The 20,151-nt window shown below is 42.0% G+C and overlaps 2 protein-coding genes across 3 annotated transcripts in view; one reads left to right on the top strand and one right to left on the bottom strand.

Moving 5' to 3' along the window:
* Nucleotides 1-12,856, bottom strand: part of cenpt (centromere protein T) — a 39,676-nt gene extending 26,820 nt beyond the window's left edge. The window contains exons 1-7 of one of the 2 annotated variants that reach the window (XM_085991312.1): nt 12,618-12,856; nt 9,926-10,041; nt 8,531-8,654; nt 6,902-7,019; nt 6,191-6,284; nt 5,483-5,625; nt 1,021-1,093 (exon numbers count right to left, since the gene is read on the bottom strand). In XM_085991312.1, the coding sequence (XP_085847438.1) occupies nt 1,021-1,093; nt 5,483-5,625; nt 6,191-6,284; nt 6,902-7,019; nt 8,531-8,654; nt 9,926-10,023 (650 nt within the window). In that variant the 5' untranslated portion in view covers nt 10,024-10,041; nt 12,618-12,856. The remainder of the gene's footprint in view (nt 1-1,020; nt 1,094-5,482; nt 5,626-6,190; nt 6,285-6,901; nt 7,020-8,530; nt 8,655-9,925; nt 10,042-12,617) is intronic. The other variant, XM_085991313.1, reaches the window with a different exon arrangement.
* Nucleotides 12,857-16,548: 3,692 nt separating this feature from the next.
* On the top strand, nt 16,549-19,898 carry thap11 (THAP domain containing 11). The gene has a single exon (XM_085991311.1). It carries the CDS (start codon nt 16,967-16,969, stop codon nt 17,627-17,629), a length of 663 nt encoding a protein of 220 aa, XP_085847437.1. The 5' UTR covers nt 16,549-16,966; the 3' UTR covers nt 17,630-19,898.
* Nucleotides 19,899-20,151: the final 253 nt, after the last annotated feature.

Genomic DNA, 20,151 nt, shown 5'->3' with positions numbered 1-20,151 from the left:
AAAATCTGGAAATAAAAAGCTGGTATCAGTAAAAGTGACCATGAAGCAATGTTCCTCCTAATTTTAAATTTGGGTACGCGGTCCCTTTAACGGGCTGTGCAGCCTACTCAAAGTTTTGCACATGCGCAAAATTTCACATTGGAAAAGCCGGTTCCGGGCTGCGCAGGACCGGCAGACAGCAGAGTGGCCGCGCAGCTTAGAGCGAATGTTGCCATGAAGTTGTCGGATTGTCGTTAAAACCCAACTGGTTCACTATCGTCTTTTGGAGAAAGACACATGCTATCCTTACCTGATCTGGTTTGTATGTGATTCCAGTCTAACCTGCCCTCTGAAGTGGCCTAGCAAGGCACCCAGTTGTATCAAACCTAACCACCACCTCAGGACAACTAGAGCTGGACAATAAATCCAGCCAAACCACATCCCGAGAATTAAAAACAATACAAAGTTTACATTTAATTTAGCTTTCAAGTCCCAAGTCTTTGAAACCATCCAATCATGAGCCACATTTCTGACATGAGTTAGCCTGCAATAATTAACTAAAATAATGAAACCAAATGGGGCTGTAGGTATGTTGGAAGCTAGGTTAAAAACTGTTAATTCAATAATTGGGTCCGCTGTAACACAACACATTTTAAGGCTCAGTTCCAGAATTTGCTCCTACATCAAGACTGGATGGTGCCACAACACCCAGCAGAAAAATGTAATTACACGAACATGGTATTATGGGTCAGAAAGTGGGTACAGCAACACCAATGCAAGAGGTTTTACTCCTTTTCCACCTGTTCATTGGATTTTTTTTTTTTTTTTTTTTTTAAACTGATATATTCTATTCATTTCCCCAGTCATTCCCAAAATGTGAGTCACAAGCCTTAGAATGATGGAATTCCTAAGTCAATGCAAGACTCCTTTGCAGATAACTTTTCAACATTTATATGGTAAATGCAGCAAAATCCCTTAAAATAGCTTCTAGTACTATTAAGTAAAATCAGTATTCATTTCATCTGATTGCATGGTTATTACCCAACTATTGTTGAGACATCTGGAAGTCTTGTGCTCTTTTCGTTTAGTTCCACTTGTTCACTTTCTTGAGGTTCTAGGAATCAAAACAGACATTTTAGCACATAAAACACGACTTGACTATTTCCATTCACAATTTTTTCTCATTCTCCTGAAGGCAGTGTTGCCTTGCTGAAGTACAGTTACAAGCCAGTTTCCCTTTGGGACCTTACACAAGTGACCATTATTTACACGTGAGCCTCAAAAGTGAATATACATAGGCTATTCAAATCACCAAAGGAGGGGAATCAGAGCTATTCAACTGCGAGAAGGGGTCAGCATAGCTAATTCTGAACATGTCCTCACTATACATCCACGCAAACGCACTTCCACCAGATAATGATCACGAGTGGGAAAACTGGCCTATTTTTCTCCTCCCTAGTCCAGGGCCACTGCTATGTTGGTTAATATCAGGTAATTCAGCAACAGGGTTGGAAGCTGGTATCTTCGTAGCCTGTGTGGCTCAGTTACTCACTGGAGAAACCTGCTGAGGCATTGGGGAAGCTCTATTCACATCACTGAAATACATTCTTAGATACTATTTCTACATTCATCACCCTTGTTACATTGTTGAAACATGCTTATACTGATCTAATCTTAGCTGTTGTGGAAGTTGAGGATTGTTGATTTAAAAGATTGCGAAAATCAGTTGCTTAAACAGATATAGAAAGGGATTAACTTTCCACTAAAATCAACATTTTTAACTATTCTTCCTAGATGACTGGCATTGGTATCCATCAGATTAACTTTGCTACATTTCTCAGTTAAACTGCTGCACTTCCCCTTCACCACTATGACTTCAGAACCCAAATTACCAATTTGGTCTTCCATAGAATGATACAGCACAGGAGGCCATTCACCCCATCGTGCCTGTGCCGGCTCTTTGAAAAAGCTATCCAACTAGTCCTACCCCCCTGCTCGTTCCCCATAGCCCTGCAATTTTTTTCCGATTCAAGTGTTTATCCAGTTCCCTTTTGAAAGTTACTATTGAATCTGCTTCCACCACCTTTTCAGGCAGTGCATTCCAGATCATAACTCGCTGCGTATTTTTTTCCCCTCATCTCACCTCTGGTCCTTTTGCCAATTACCTTAAATCTGTGCCCTCTGGTTACCAACCCTTCTGACATTGAAAACAGTTTATCTTTATTAAGAGGGTTGCAGAGCTGGAGGAGGTCAGAGATAGGGAGGGGTGAGGCCTTGGAGGGATTTGAACAAGAGGATGAGAATTTTAAAGGCTGATGCCACCAGCCATCTCCCCCAGTAAAGAATGTGACACATTACTAACATGAAGGATGTTACTTTAACTACTAAAGGTGCAGAAAGGTGAGTCATAACGGCACAGAAGGAGGCCATTCGGCCCATCGAGTCCGTGCCGGCTCTCTGTAGAGCAATCCAGTCAGTCCCATTCCCCCGCTCTATCCCCGTAGCCTTGCAAGTTTATTTCCCTGAAGTGCCTATCCAGTCTCCCCTTGAAAACATCGAGTGTTTCCGCTTCCACCACTTCCGTCGACAGCGAATTCAAGGTTCTCACCACTCACTGTGTAAAAAAGATTTTCCTCACATCCCCCTGTATCTCTTGCCCAAAACTGTAAATCTGTGTCCCCTAGTCCTTGCACCATCACCTAGTGGGAACAGCCTTTCCCCATCTAGCCTATCCAAACCTGTCATTATCTTGTACACCTCTATCAAATCATCCCTCAACCTCCTTTGCTCTAATGAAAACAAATTCAGCTTTTCCAACCTATCCTTGTAGCCAAGATCCCCCATCCCTGGAACCATTCTGGTAAATCTCCTCTGCGCCCTCTCAAGGGCCTTCACATCCTTCCTAAAGTGTGGTGACCAGAACTGGACTCAATACTCCAGTTGTGGCCTAACCAGTGCTTTATAAAGGTTCAGCATAACTTCTCTACTTTTGTACTCAATACCTCTATTTATGGAGCCCAAGACCCCATATGCTTTGTTAACCACTCTCTCAATATGTCCTGCCACCTTCAGGGACCTATGCACATTAACTCCCAGGTCCCTCTGTCCGGGCACACTCTTTAAAACTGTGCCATTAAGTGTATATTGCCTCTCCCTGTTCCTTCTGCCAAAATGCATCACCTCACACTTCTCTGTACAGGAAACTTTTTTTTAAAATCAGGCACGGACGGGACCGACATGGTGCCGGTTTATCAAAAATTCCGGATAACTGAATGCTATAGTAAAAGACAGGGAAAGCGGACAGCTCCGTATAAAGCAACAAACCCTATTGCTTAGCAACAACTGTAGAACAATGGCCACAAGTTTCAAGCGTCTCTGTAGCTTAGCAACAGCTGCAGCCACACCCTTGCACAGCACAGATGGAAGGCGGCAAATACAATATGAAGTAAAACCTACTCCTGAATCCAGTTAACCGAGATTTCCGGTTATTTAGGTGCCGGTAAATCAAAAGTTTCCTGTATTAAATTCCATCTGCCACTTGTCTGCCCAGTCTGCTAGCCTTTCTATGTCCTGTTGCAATCGATTGGTACCATCCTCACTGTTTGCCACATCCCCAAGTTTGGTGTCATCGGCAAATTTAGAGATTCTACCCTGTATTCCAATATCCAGGTCATTTATATATATCAAAAAAAAGCAGTGGCCCCAGCACTGACCCTTGGGGAACACCACTGTCTACCATCCTCCAGTCTGAAAAACAGCCATTTACCACAACTCGCTGTTTTCTGTCCTTAAGCCAATTCCTTATCCAAGCTGCCACTGACCCACCTATTCCTTGAGCCTCAATTTTGTTAACCAGCCTTCTATGTGGTACTTTGTCAAACGCCTTCCTAAAATTCATGTAGAAAACATCCATTGCATTCCCTTCATCAATCCTTCCTGTTACTTCATCAAAAAATTCAATTAGATTAGTCAAACACGATTTGCCTTTTACAAATCCGTGTTGGCTCTCCTTAATTAGCTTAAACCTCTCCAAGTGCCTGTTAAGTTTTTCCTTGATTATTGTTTCGAAAACTTTACCCAGCGCTGATGTTAAACTGACTGGCCTTTTAAATATCACAAAATTGCATAACGAGGAAAAAATCAATCTCTATCTTTAACTAACAGCAACATGCAAAGAGGGAAATGAATGACCTTTAAAAACCTGGTCCACTTAGCACTGAAGTGTCATCAATTAAATGGAAAGAAACTAAGGTGCGTGGAAAATGACTGACTGACTATCACAATACTGAGCAGCGAGTAAAGCAAATCAGGTGTGGGATGTATTAAAAAGGTCAACACTGAGCCAAAATAGGGAGATGATCCTGCACTGTTGCTGCACTTACAATACAGTGTACAGCTCTGGTTGCCACAGTACAAAAAGGATATTGCAGCTATTGAGAGGATACAGAAGAGGGCAACCAGAATGATTGCGGGGATGGAGGGATTTGATTATGATCAGCCATTACAGGCATATTCTCACTGGAAAAGAGGTTGAAAGATGTTGTTTTTAAGATTCTAAAAAGGGACTAGATAACAGACTATTTCACCTTGTCCAGAATAGTAGAACCAAAGAACCCAACCTGCGCTTGAAGGGGGCAAATTCAAAACAACCCTGCAGAAACATTATTTCAGTGAGCGAGTGGTAAATCTATGGAACAGGCTTCCAAGGGAGGTGGTGGAAGCACATAGTGTTGATTTATTCAAATTTCAGAATATAATATTTTGAGATAGTGTGAGTAATTTGATATATTATTGCATATGGTAAACGTAGCATGCTGGGGAGGCGGGGGGAATGGCAGAACTGGTGACTTTGGACCGGTGGTTCCCTAGGCTTTCCACCACTGGGGTTTTCCTCACCTCATGTCTGGGTCTGTTGTAGACTAATTAATAGAGATTGATTGCTATTAGTCAATAACTCCATTAACATTGCATCATGTGACCACCAGGGTGGTAGAAGGCGAACTAAATGGACATAGGGATTGCTGGATGAAAAAAGACCAATGTTCATTGTTGTAGATTAGCCAAGCAAAGTTCACTCTAATTTTTTTGGCACCGTGCAGCCCCTTCTTACATTGAAAAGCCAGCTGCGCAGGATCCCTTGAAGGAAACGTTGCTCTGCATTTGTTTGTTTTTTAAGGGGACAGAGTAATTGAAGTTTGGAAATAGCACTTGTTGTCCATCTAGCCAGAAAGTTCACCTTTAACAAAAACTACTTCAGTCTACATTAGCTAAAATGTTAGAGAAATGGCATAGGCTTTCAAGGCAAAAGAAATTTGATAATTCAAGTTATGGGAACAATACCATTTAGCCTACATCGGCTTTTTGGTTAGTTATGAAATAGGAGTATACTGTAAACTGGAAGATCAGTAACAGTGTCTCGGAATCTTAACAGACACGAGAGAAAAAATCCTTGTCCGAACAATTTCTCAAATATTTGATCACATCGGGATAAGTCCGCATATACCTGCTGCACGTTGGAGTCTCTGTTGTGTTGCTTTTTCAAACTCTAAAACACTGATTTTCTTCCGTTTCCGAACGTTATAGTCTATGGGCAAATTCTGCTCTGTGGTATCTTCTGCTGGCAAACTTAAACCGAAGCTGTCATTACTGAAGAAAACAGGAATTATTTAAAGCAATATGTTCTGACAGCCTACTGTACACACATGTATAATCTTCCTGCAGAATGACATTTAAAATTCTGATTGAAATTGGTCTGAAGCACCCTCAATGGCTCAATTTGACAGTGGAACACCTCATGAGCTGCCCAGAACAAGAAGGAGTCATGATCCTCAGTCTGTACTCATCCAGGGTGGTTTTAAGAGGGCTATGATTCTCCTCAGTGCTTCGAGTTGAGGGAAGTAAAAGAATTACCCTGGGTTTTTTTTCCTTATCCCTATAGAGTGACCCTTATTGGAAGTGTGTACGTGTAGGTGGGAGGTGAAAGCAGGATCAGGCTTGCCTGTGGTGCTTCACACAGTTAAACAGCTTGCTAACACTCACTGCCAAGGATCACATATGAATGAAGACCACTTAAGTGATGCCTATGCCTTTAAAATCATCATTCTGTGCCTTGAAGAGTGGAGCATTAAAGAGGCAGTATGATTTCTTCTACTAATAATCCATGCCAGGAGTTAACTCTATGTATTCTTGAATAGTTAATTAATTTATATACCTGCCAGATGACAATTTTGTCTTGGGTTGAGAATTCTTTTGCACAGACTCTTTCATTTTAGGATTCACAACCTTAACCAAGGAGGATTCCAGCTCTGTTGGGGAAAGAAGATAGTTTGTTTAAGAATTTATAATCTTAATCCTACTAACGTAACGCAAAATCTGTGAGCAGGTAATGTTAAGGGTAGTCTGGTCTCTCCCCCGATGGTTCATTTGGTATAATCAATACATAATGGAGCCAGACAGATCAGATCATCACGGGTTGCATTTCCTGCTCTGTACAGAGTTAGCTGATCCTAGGATTATAATTGGCCTCAGAGTCACTAGATTCGGGAAATCAGCAAGACTTCCTACTCCTAATACTATCCAGTGGCTATCAGCTCAGGACCAGATGACACTCAGCTATGATATCCCACCATAGCTGAATAACTTGCCAACACTCACTGTTTCAGCTCACACATTAATTGCCACTTGGGCAACGTGCTGAAGGCTGATTGGTGCCCGTGGAACTGCACAACGACTTCCATATACAATTCTAGCTGAAATACAAACTTCTCAAATTAGAACTCTTTGTGATAAGATTACCAGATAGACATCATTCTTTTTCCACTTTATATATTTAAGTGTGACATCCCTGCATTGAGCAGCTCATTAAAAATGCACAAGCTGTCTACAACTATAAAAAATTTTAAAAGATGCAGTTTCTACCTACCTATCTGTATGAATTTCTTCAGCAGTCTTCTTGGTGTGTAATCATCTAGAGCCTCCCGGGGGAATGCTTCTACGTTCCTCGGGGCTGGAGAATGCTTTCTCGATGATGCAGCAGTTCCCTTTATACAAAAAACAAGTTTTCCTTATTAATGAGCATATTGTAGCACTAGTATTGGACTTACACAAGTGACTTTGTTACGATCTTAGAACTTCACCAGATATTGCTCTCATGCTCAGTATTAACGACCACTCCCATAAATGAGCCCCTCGCTCATGAACCAAATGCAACCTTATATGCATGTGATAATGTAGCATGGCATAGGGTTCAACAGAAACCGTATTACTGTAATTAGTCACTGGAATTAACCAGCTTGTACTTTCCTCACCTAAAGATAGTGGGAGAATAAGCACTATCAGACCATGCCTCTTAGGCTATAAATTATGAATAATGTTTATTAAAGAAGGAAAAACTTTTATATCGCACCTTTCATGACTTCAGGATATCCCAAAGTACCTTACAGCCAATGAAGTACTTTTGAAGTGCAGTTACTGTTGCAATGTTGGAAAATGCAGCAACCAATTTGCACACAGCAAGGGTCTCCAAATAGCTGAGACAAATGACCAGATAATCTGTTTAGTAATGTTGGTTGAGGGATAAATCTTGGCCAGAACACCAGCAGTACTCCCCTGCTCTTCTATGAATAGTGCCATGGGATCTTTTATGTCTACCTGAACAGGCAATGGGGCCTCGGTTTAACTGAGCACTCCTTTAGTACAGTACTGAAGTGTCAGCCTAGTTTATATGCTCAAGTATCTGGAGTGGGAATTAAACCCACGACCCTCTGACTCGTAGGCGAGTGTGCTACCATTCATTGAGCCAAGGCCGACACCGAAAAGTAAAAATTAAACCGTGTTAAAGGGTCAATACAGTAGGTTTCACTTGATTACAGAACATTTAATTCTCACCTCCTCAAAAAGCAAAAATAATAAAGATGCAACCCTTCACTTATTAAATCTGGACTAGTGTCCGTAACATAAACTTGTGCACAACGTTCTATTCTACTCTCAAGGTTTTCACACTTTCACCTCTACACAGGCTACAGTACAGTGGAACAGGATAAACTAAAAAGCAGTGGTTCTCTTTAGGATCATAATCATGCCTGCCTCCACTGCTCTCAGAAGACCAAAAGATGACCGACAAACTTACACATTTGAACACAGCTATCTTGAAATATACCTTCTCAACCCCCCCCCCCCAAAATCATAAATCCAAATGCGTCAGATAATAGATGATAGACACAAATCTTCTGGTCACTTAGTGTCACGGGATCTTTCATCTGCAGCTGAATAGGTAGATGAGGCCTTGGTTTAATGTCTCAAAAAATCCAGCTCTCCTGATTACCTGCTCATGATCTTCACACTCAGAGGCGACTGTGCTATTAACTGAGCCAAACTGGCAGTCAGTATACTGGAGCATCAACACACTATGATATTCCATGGGGAGACACTTTACTAAAAATCATTAGAAAAGCATTTTATAAAAGTAAGTATCCAAAACCTTCACAACAGTAGATTGATACAAATTAACGTCAGTTGTGATGAAATAGCAGAAAAGTGGCTTGTTACATACTAAAGTTTTTTTTGTCACAGAAGATCTGACTTTTGCTTTCATGTGACTGCGAAGAACCATACTTGGAGACTGCTGCACAGAGATGGTGAGCTTTTTGGGAGTACTTGTTCTTTTCTGTAACCTACTGTTTAAAGAGAAAAAGAATTAAGATCTACAAAATTAGCAAAGAATAATTTGTAGGTGTCACATCTGTCGATCAAGTTGTATCTGGTAAAAATATTTGCTAAGCTTTGTTGAAACAACCGTTTTTCACTGGGACACTTGATGAATGTCCGTGCACCTTAGATGTGATTAGACTATTTGTCAAATAGCCCTCTGAACAACGATGGGTCAGATCAATGCGGCAACACATTTGTACATCAACAACTCATCACTGAATTCAGCACTCTAATGGAAAATGACAAATAGCAAGCCAACTTGGAACAACCTCTGTATATAGCAGCAATGGCTCAAGAGCAGGTTACCCAGCCATCGAGTATGTTGCTGCTGCACTAGAGAAGCTTTTACATTAATAGTGTGCCACTGATAGAAGACACATGGTTTTCCTATGGACAATGCTAAATTATCAATATATCGAGCATCCAGGGCTTGACTGCCCCCGTGACCCAAGAGCTGCCATCTGAGGTAGCACACAATGTTAGGTTCATTCCTATTGGCTCTCCAGTTGACACCTCTTGTCACATTGCTGGGAAAAGAGTGCTTGTAGGTCTCTGAGCACCACTCTCCTAGTGTGGCAACATTAACATAAAAGCAGCTTAAGATAGCCATGCACAATTTATACCAGAGTTCTGTGAGTTCACCATAAAAACATCAGTTTCCTTCAGTCTTAAACTGGGCACAGTATTGCTCTGAATCTCACATGAAACTCGAGCACCACAGACATGGGCAACTACATCAAATTCTGCGACTGAGCAGTAAGGGTTAATATTTAAGGTGCAGCTTGAGGGCGATTCCTTCTCATGTGTTGAAATCTTGCAGGTGCACTTTGGGCTCCCAGTTAAAAGCACCTATCGGACTGGAGTATCCCTCAGGGTCCGAGAGAGAGAAGTACCGACAGGTAGCTCCAACTCATTGATTTGATAATTCAGCAGAACATTAAACAGTAGCACTGTGAGCAGGATTTGAACCCCACTGGATTTCAAGACCAACGCTGTAACCTCTCAGCAATCGCAGCTGCAAAATTCTGGCAACGGTCAGATTCAACATCACATACTCGCAGAGACTGGAACCTGTATCAAGCGCCTTAGAATGCTTGACCCCTCTGTGTGTGTGACTGAGGTGGCATTATTTAACGTGTCTCAAAAAATAGTACTATCCTGGGAATGGTGAGATTGATGTCAGTGGACTTAAAGAGGGAGGTAGAGAGATAACAAATTGGGGAGATGACATTCTAACCTGTGTGTTCCTGGACGCACAATACTCTGTGGAGCCTCTTCAGCAATCATACCCTTAATTAAGGTGCGCATCGTCATATCTTCAGGTAAAGAATCCATCTCTTTGGTTAGAAAAATCTGCAAAAAAAAATTTAGCACAAGTACTTTTCCCAGTCATCTATTGTTAACCCAGAAAATCTGGAAGGGCTTCGAATGCATCATATTTTGCTGGAATTTAGGAGCATATTGGATTTTCACTAAAAGCTGTGCACCAGCACTACTTTTGTCAGACCATTTGTTTCATTTGCTGATCTGGAAAGATCCCATTTTCAATCCTGTCCTTATTGCATTCACTGACAAGTACATTTTCTGGGCTGTACAAAGTAACAAACACAAACAAAAAGCAATCCATGATGGACTGCAATCTGCAAAGAGCAGGATTAATCAGAGTGGACTTGAACAGAGTGTTTTATTTGGGAATTTGGAAAGATTGGGAATTTCTGCTAAGTACAGTATTGGGTAAGTAGAAGCTGTAAAAAGTAAAATATAGTTTAAGATTTTAATTTTAACCTAGAACTTTAAAAACTGTAGGTAACAGAAGCTGCCTGCCAGTGGCAGTTAACGTTCGGTCAGCGGTAAGTGTCCTGAATAGGTGCAAATCAGCAGGAGCAGGGGAGCAGAGTCAACACTTGTAAATTGGGTGAGGCTCCTAGAGTATAAGAGTAAACGGGTCTGCAGAGCACAGAGCGGTCTGAAAACAGAGTGTACTTAAACAGTGTTTTATTTGGGAATTTGGAAAGAGTGGGAATTTGGAGAAGAGGGGAAAGGAGTTGCTTTTTGCCTACACTACTTGTAGTGCTTTGTGTTACAGGTAGATATTTAATTTCAGTATCCATAACTTAATCTAGATCAAGTAGTCAAGAAACTACACTGTAAACTAAGTTACCTAATCACAAATTTAATTAAATAAAACAAGGTCATATAGGGATGGCAGTGCAGGTGGTGTTCCACAACTGCAGCATGTGGGAGTTTGTGGAGAGCATTGTGATCCTGGACAACCACGTTTGCAGTAAGTGCCTGCATCTTGTGGAACTTCAGCTCAGAGGAGCTGGAGTCTGAGGTGCAGACATTGCGGGGCATCAGGGATGGGGAGAGTTACCTGGACACTTTGATCCAGGAGGCAGACACACCCCTTAGGTTAGGTAGTGGTACAGGTCTGGTTAGTGGTCAGGGACAGGAGGGTGTGACTGCAACTCAGGCAGGTAAGGGGACCCCAGGTGCAGTGCTGGAGGAGCCTCAGCCTTTGCCCTTATCCAACAGATATGAGGTTCTTGCTGCCTGTGTGGATGAGGGAAAGGCCTGCAGGATGGATGAGCAAGCTAACCATGGCACCATGGTACAGGAGGCCATTCAAGTGGGGGGAGTGAAAGGGAATGTAGTTGTGGTAGCGACCGAGAGTTCCGATGGTTGTGTTGCTTGCCCGGTGCCAGGGTTAAAGGCATCCCCTCGTGGCTGGAGAAGAACTTGGGAGGGGTTGGATCCAGTTGTTGTGGTCCACGTAGGAACCAACGACATAGGTAGAACTAGGAATGAGGTTCTGCTGAGGGAGTTTGAGGCGCAAAGTGGCATAGGGACAAACAGATTACAGGTTTAAATGCGTGGCTTAGAGAGTGGTGTGGGAGGAAAGGGTTTCAGTTCATGGGGCATGGGCACCAGTACTGGGGAAAGAGGGAGCTGTTCCGATGGGACAGGCTCCACTTAAATCAGGCTGGGACCAGTGTCCTGGCAAACCAAATAACTAGGGCAGTAGACAGGGCTTTAAACTAATGAAGGTGGGGTGGGAGGATTCAGGAAAGAGCAAATTTAAAAGCAGCAAGAGAACTGTCAAGGCTCTAGAGCAGAGTAGAGATGTGGGTAAAAATAAGCAGAGTGGGTCAGGAAGGAACAGAGAGAGTAACAAAGGTAATCAGTGACTACGGTGACATCAGGGAAAAATAGAAATAAGTCAAAGCTAAAGGCACTATATCTGAATGCGCAAAGCATTCGCAACAAAAGAGATGAATTAATAGCACCACTAGAATTTAACAGGTTTGATCTAATAGCCATAACAGAGACGAGGTTGCAAAGTGGCCAAGGTTGGGAAATAAATATTCCAGGATACTTAACTTTTAGAAGAGATAGGCAAAATGGAATTGGAGGAAGGGTAGTCCTGATAATGAAGGATGGGTAAAGACAGCAGATAGAAAGGATCTTAGCTCTGAAAATCAAGTAGTAGAATCAGTTTTCCCTGGGTTGATGTCCCGAATACGTGGTTGGTCCCCTGGGTCCGTGCCCGAGTTACAGGGTCGGCCCCCTGGGTCCGTGCCCGGGTTACAGGTTCGGCCCCCAGGGTCCGTGCCCTGGTTATAGGGTCGGCCCCCAGGGTCCGTGCCCGGGTTACAGGGTCCGTGCCCGGGATACAGGGTCGGCCCCCTGGGTCCGTGCCCGGGTTGCAGGGTCGGCTCCCTGGGTCCGTGCCCGGGTTACAGGGTCGGCTCCCTGGGTCCTTGCCCGGGTTACAGGGTCGGCTCCCTGGGTCCGTGCCCGGGTTACAGGGTCGGCTCCCTGGGTCCGTGCCCGGGTTACAGGGTCGGCTCCCTGGTTGTTATCCGTTGCGCGGCGGTTGGGCTCCAGACCCGCCCCCATCACTGCCTTTCATTTGACGATTAATTCACCTTCTCCTCGGCATAAACTCTAAACCGTATATTTCTGAGACGCCTCCAGTCCAGCCGGCCGTTCGGGATGTGTCGGTCAATGAAACAGGCGACTGTTTAGATCGGTCCGGGCCTCAGGAACCTTCCCCACAACCGCGCCTCACCTGCTTCGTAATTCAACTAGTTATCGCGAGAATCGGGCACCGGAAGCGCGGTCTGTGAACTCCTCGGCATCACAATGGCCTCTGGGAAATGTAGTTTATTTCCTGTGGCTTCTTCGTGTTTGGTGAGGTTAGGTGAATTTGTTGGTTTTCCGATACTAGGGACCCATTTTTACTTATTTTTGTTCATTAAACATTTTATTTTAGCGTTCAGACCCCCTTTCCCTTCTATAGGGCTACCAGCACCACACCCTTATCAAAAGGCTGAAAAAACAATCTCTTCTCAGGCCTTTGCTAAAAATATTGTCTGAGGCTCCTATAAATACTTAGAGGAGGGGAATGTCAGGAGTGACACAAATTGGAAACCCAGTTTAAATCTACAAGCTGTATTGGGTTTTAAAGAAAGGTCTACATCTATATATCTGTGTGTATTTTAAAAACGAGTGAGTGCTAAGTTAGCTTAGATGGTAGAACTCTGTCAGAATATTCTGGGTTGAAGCTCCATTTAGAATATTACAGCAAATGAACTGGTCATTTGACTGCCCCATCAAGTCGGCATCATTGCTTTATCTCCATATGAGCCATTGACTTAAGCCCTGCTCTCCTGCTTGCTGCCTGTACTCTTTAATATTCAAGCAACTATCTAAATCCATTTAAAAGGTTTATAGACTCTGTTTCAACAACTGCCTGTGACAAAAGAACACATTCTAACTATGTGTGATTACTTTTTCATAATCCTTCATAATTAAAAAAACTTCTATCAGGTCACTCCTTAACCTTCTACAGTCCAGTATAAAAAGTCCCTAACTTCTCAAAACTACACAAGAAGAGGATTGCCAACTCCAGTAGGACGTATTCCCAGAGGATTCATCACATGAACTGCCCCCTCAAACAGCCTTTTTTCCAATATTTTTATAGCTAATAAATGAAAGTGTTCAAAGAAAATGAAAAGAACACACAATTTTAATGCCCCTAAGATTTTTCTCCCGTGTTGCTTGCAGCAGTGTCGAGAAGATTAATTTTTATTCCTGGAGACTCCAGGACAATCCTCAAGGGTTGGCGACCCTATACAATTGCATTTTGTTAAGGATAAATGATTTGAGCTTGTAAAAAGGAACAGTTATGGTTCAATCTGAATTTAACCAAGTTCATTAAACCCATACATGGTGCAAGTCAATAAACTTGCTTCTTCTTCCTCTAATCTAGCAACCCTGACCTGGCAGAAGTGCTGCTTCTTCATTCAGGCCATCAATCCAGAACTTGGCACAGCTTAACAGAAATTATTTTTCAAGCAGCACAATGGCATACTGCACTCCAGCTGCAACACGCTATGCCAAGAAGTGCATGGGCAATATGAAAATGCAGTTCAGTGCCAACTGATCTTTCCATGTTGGCACTGGAAAAGCTAAAGTTTACAAATGCATCTCCAGTTTTGCCATGGTCTCAGTTTCAGCACAACGGCTTTAACTCTAGGTCACATTCACTTCAAGTTTTCAGCTGTGTCCTAGACTACACTACGTGGAATGTAGCAGGATAAGAGATAATGTAGTAGAGTGTGTGTGCATACCTGTCCTTATGTTTTGGGGAGAGCATATCACTGACAGAAATCCAGGGAATTTGAGCATGTAATCAATGCTGATGAGGGAGTGCTGCATTCTGGGAGCTGCTGTCAGTCAGGTGGAATACTATTCTGAGAACTCATCTACTTGTACAGTGGTCTTCCCTATGTTTAACTGAAAGAAATTGCTGCTCATCCAGGCTGACAACACAGTAGCAGTGCAGTGATCGAGAGAGGTGGTGGAGAGGTAGAGTTAGGTGTCATCATTATGTTGGATTGCTGGAAAGAATTATTTTGTCTTTATATTGGGGAAATTAGACAAATATTGTCTGGCGATAACTGTTGGCTTCAAGGAGCAGTAGCCCACCTCAGTTAATGAGCTGCTTGTAATCAGTATTTAATCATATCGAGTTTGCTTGAGTACCTTATGTTGTTAAAATAACAATGTGTGTAAGTTGGTGACTGTGGAGGCAGACAGAATTTGTTTACTGTGATTATTACAACCATTTTATCTAGTGTCACTAGGTAAAAATTGCAATAAGCTTTGTTCCACCAAACAACTCTCCAGACCAGAAATGTGGTACTGTTCACTTCCCATCCCTTCAAGTGATAGAAATAATGAATATTTAGCTACCTTCTTGTGACAAAGAATCTTGGTCAACTACAAAAAAACATGCCTAGTGTGAAAGGACTGCTCTGATCTGGGGTTTCAAAAGAAGCTTTGGAGCAGTGTAAGTGCTGCTGGGTATCCCTATTCTGCAGTTCCCCAACTTCAACCATTTGTTTCCATGTTATGGCAGTGAGACAGAATTCTGTGGTGTGCCAAAGGGTTCCATTACATTCATTGATGTCTCAGTTAAAAGATTCCAAAAAGGACTGAGTTTCCTTTTTTTATTATCACAAGGCAGTTTAAAGTATTGTATGTCAAAATTGTATTGCTGATTACCCTCACTTTGAGTAATTATAAAATCTTGCTAATAAATTTTACTGCTAGTTTTAGCTGGAATGATAGTCTGACAATATGGAGTTCATATTGAGCTGCCTATGCAACCTCAGGTGCAAAATATTGTGCTAAAATTCTTAATCCATGGCATGCTGGCCCATTTATGGTGCAAACATCCCTTTAATGGTTGCAACAATCACAGTAAACAAATATCTTTCCTCTTTTTGAAGGTTGGCAGACCAACATTTTTATATATATATATATGATTTGTTCTCAGGATATGGGGAAATGCTGGCAAAGCCACATTTTTGACCCATTCATAGTTGCCCTGAAAGCATTAAGTATGTGGAACCAGGTAGAACATTAGAGAAACAGTTGGGTTTTTACAACAGTCCAGCAGTTTTCATGGTTATTTCATCTGGTGCCAGCCCACAAATTACCAGGTTAACTGAATTTAATTTCCCAATGTGCCATGATGGGATTTGAAATCACAACCTCTGCAATTTTAGGGCAGTACCATACCCACCGGGTTACCATAACCATTTGTACAACACGTTCTGGTTCTAATTATATGCTTTTATGTTAAAGGAACTGATGGTTTTCTAAAATTATACTGAGGGCATCCTTATCTCTTTATTAATAAAATAATTAGTACGACTTCCCTCCAGATCAGCTGCAGTGAGTCTATTGAATTTGTCTAGGCATCCTGTAAAACAGTGTAAGACTGCAGGTGGGTGGGAATGCACAACTAGTGTTTGCTCAACTCTTCTGAATTGCAAATAATGGACAAGGGAGAGTGCAGTTTTGATAGAATAAGAATGAATTACGAGTTAATTTTTTGGCAGATTGTGTTTTATTTCAGATTTCAAACCGTTTTAGTCCAATGATTTGATTTTAGGTCACATAATTATCTTCAATGATTATTTGTCAATTTGGTTTTCCTTTTTATTGTATTTAAAATGCATTTTATTTTTTGTAACTTTTTTTTGAAACATTACTGCTTTTAAGATGTCACGAAAATTATGTTAAAGAACCTAACTTTGTAAAACTATTTTAGTGATCTATTTTGAAACTGTATTGTCTCGTGGTGAATATGCTGTAAATAAAATAACAAGAAATAGGATTTTCATTTTTTAATTAATTATTTCTGTGGACTTTGCTTTGCAGCCAGCTCTCGCCCTATTCTCAGCTAATAAAAGCTATACAAAAATTCACGCGTTGGAAGTGTTGTAACAGTAAAACTGCTGAACTAATACTTAATTTGTGCGGGTACTGCATTAAAAAGTGTACAACAAAACTCAAACACAAATTTTGTGCAGCATTTATAGAAGTAATAATCCACGCGAGCTTTTGTACAACAGTGAGGTGAGGTTGGAAAATGGTACATTTATTTTTAAAGTTCATTTTTAATAAAATCATCAGAACTTTTTTTTGGCCAAAGGAGTTGTGAGTTGGAGCGGAAGTGGCAGCGCGGGGCGCGCGGCACTGTGGGGGATGTAGTTCCGCCGCGCGGCCTGGGGTTTGCACCGAACTCAGCGTTTGGGGGAAAAATAAATAAATTGAAAAGTGGGGGGGGGTAGGAAAAGATCGCAAAAACAGGAGAGCGGGGAAAGCCCAGGTGGGGGGCCGGCGGCGGGGGGAGAAGAGCCCATTGGGGCGGCGAGTGAGGCGGCGGCGGCTCGGCGGCCCCGGGGATCGCGGCGGGAAGATGCCGGGTTTCACCTGCTGCGTGCCCGGCTGCTACAACAACTCGCACCGGGACCGAGACCTGCGCTTCTACACTTTCCCCAAGGATGAGGAGCAGCGCCGGGTGTGGCTGCAGAACATCTCCCGCACCGGGGTGACGGGCTGCTTCAGCACCTTCTACCCCACCACCGGCCACCGGGTCTGCAGCGCGCACTTCCCGGGCGGCAGGAAGACCTACTCCATCAACGTGCCCACCATCTTCCCGCTGAGAGGGGTCAACGAGAGGAAGATCAGGAGGTCCCGCAAGAAGCTGCCGGCCGCCGGCTCCGAGGACGTCAAGCCCATCGACCTGTCCGGACCGTTCTTCTTATCCTCCTCCTCCTCCTCCTCCTCGCCGTCCCTCCCGGCCGCCGTCGCCGCTGCTGCCGCCACCGCCGTCGCTCGCCCCGAGGCTCCCGAGTGCCTGGATCACTCCTACTCGCTCTCCTCCACCACCACCTCCGAGGAGCTGCTGAGGAAGCTCAACGAGCAGAAGGACATTATCGCCCTGATGGAGGTGAAGATCAAGGAGATGAAAGGCACCATCCGGCAGCTGAAGGTCAGCGAGGCGATCCTGCGGGAGGAGCTGAGGAACAAGGAGAAGTTACTGTCCATGTCGGTCATCAGGAAGAAACACGGCATGTGACTGTTTTTACACTGACACTTTGCAGCCACCCCGACCCGAGGGGGGAGGAAAAACAACAGAACAAACAAAATCAAAAGGATCATGTCCCGTGTTTGCGCGGGATATTAAGACTTTTTTTCGTGTGACATTTGAGATGTGACGTTCCGCATTTTTTTTATAAATATATATAATAGTGAAACCACTTGCTTAATTTGTGTGTACGTCCCAGACGAACGGCATCCGTGGTTGTTGATTGTTTCACACGGCAGAACAGACTTGAGGTGCATTCTGCATGTTGCAGTAACAATAAAATTAACATTAGAAGTAGTGAAGCAACAGGATACCGAAAAGGATTCATTTGCGACACGAGTATCTGTCTCATACGACCTCACATAAGGAAACCAAGTAGATTACAACAATGACGCGATCATTTCTTATTGAATATATATATATATATGTTATTATGAATCAATGTTTTTGTTTCATTATAATGATGCTATAAATTTAGTAGCTCCACATAATTTTGTATATTGCCCTCTCCATGAAGTTACTGTACAACAATAACCATAAAAATATAATAAATCCTCTCATGGTTACACTTTGTAAATTGGTTTAATAAGATTTTTACTTTTTTGAATTTTTAGTGTTTTTTAATAGGATTGTAAGAATATAAATATGAACAAGCAACAAGATAAAACAATACTTAAATATTCACAAACATCAGCTAGGTTAGACTGGTGTCAGTATTCCCTCCCTAAACCTCTCCACCTGTCTTCTTCATTTAAGACACTCCTTAAAACCCACCTCCGACAAAGCTTTTGGTCAACCCTTCTGATATCTCCTTCCTTGGCTCTGCGTCCATTTTCCAATTCCGTCTCTGTAAAGCGTTTTGGGACATTTTTCTGAGCTACAATTCTGTTGTTTAATTTAGATATGCACATGATTTCACAAAGCATGAAACATCATCTGTCATTTACTTAATGTATACAACAATTTCACTAAAGCACAATGCTAATCGTTAAAATATTTGAATTTTGATTGAAAACTGCAAGAACCATTTATAATGTAACCACTACAGAAAGCTATCATGGAATTCACAAGAATGTACCAAGTTTATTAACATAGAGGTTAAGTAATGCCACCATTATATAAATGCCCACTTGACATGTTGAGATAAGCATCAGGACATTTTCTGGAACCCACAATAATTAAAATATTTATGTGGAGCTGTCTGGATCTCAAATGGTTCCCAAATATTGTAACAGTGCATTACTTAATCTGTATTGTGAGCACCTTGGGTATATTTAAAGAGTTATTTGCATTTGAAAAATGTAAACAATGGTCTCAATAACCCTGTGTTGTATGTAGAATAATAGCTACCTGTTGGTGTCCACAAAACATTCAGGTTCAAACAAAGTTCAAACAGTTTATAACTATCTTCTGGTCCCTGTAATTATATTAGATATGAACTAGTGAGAGAGAGCTAGAAGGAGAAGTTTTTTTTCTAAATTATGAGTTTCATGGTTTGATTTATGCCAACAATAGCTTTTAGCACAAATTAAAAGAAATTAAATGCAAATGCTGGAAATTACTGTCACTTTTCTTTCAGGAATGTCAGTTTTGAAGAAGTCCTGTTCTCTGGTGAATCTTGTAGGTCTCTTTCATCCTGTTCACCTTCATTGCTGATGCTCTCCTAGCTCATTTGTGATGGTGTTATTGCTGTTCAGAAAAAGGGCATCCACCTGAAGTGTCAGAACCTGCCTTTTCTCTTTACAGATGCAATCTGACCTGCTGTGTATTTCTAGCATTTTCTGTTTTTATTTCAGTGATTTACAGTGTTGATGCCAATGGCAGTAATTGTTATGTGATGATGCTCACACTGAAGGATTAATGGTTGTGACATAATTACTGCAGGTTTACTCTGAAATAATCTGTAATTGATTACTTGGAAATTGTATGTTCCACACACTGCCATATGCCTTCAGTATAACCATTACAATCAGCTTTATTATCCGTTTACCTACATTATACTGCCTCTGAATTCCCCATGAGCTCACCATTGGTTGCAAACTGCTTTGGGATGGGCTGAGCACATGATAAGGTGCTACATAAATGCAATTTCTTTCTACCATGCCAGCAACAGCAATAAATCAAATATACTTTAAAAATAACCAATTGCTGCCAGTGAGTTGAATTCAAGCTGACAGTGCCTCTAATGTTAATGAACCACTCAGGCTTTGCTGTAATTAAGTCACGTTGAAATGAAATAAAGTCTGTTAATTCACTGTCACTTCTCGTTGATCCTGTTTATAATACATGCTGTTCCTTTGTAGGTTCTTATTCCACTTTCGATTCATATTTTGCTGATGACAACTAACAGTATTCATTATGTACTGATAACATTTGCAAAAGGACATTAATACCATGTGATGATGACAGAAGAATACTAACGACTTGTATACTGGGAGCAGAACATCCCAGTAATTAACTGAAAGTTACTTCTTGATAAACTTGCAGCAACATTGTCACAAGTATTAAGCTTT

Source organism: Somniosus microcephalus, chromosome 6 (genome assembly GCF_052327205.1).
Source record: "Somniosus microcephalus isolate GS21.2 chromosome 6, FLI_Smic_1.0, whole genome shotgun sequence".
In the NCBI taxonomy this organism is placed as follows: Eukaryota; Metazoa; Chordata; class Chondrichthyes; order Squaliformes; family Somniosidae; genus Somniosus; species Somniosus microcephalus.
Note: the sequence above shows the minus strand (reverse complement) of the source record. Positions and strands in the feature narration are given on the sequence as shown.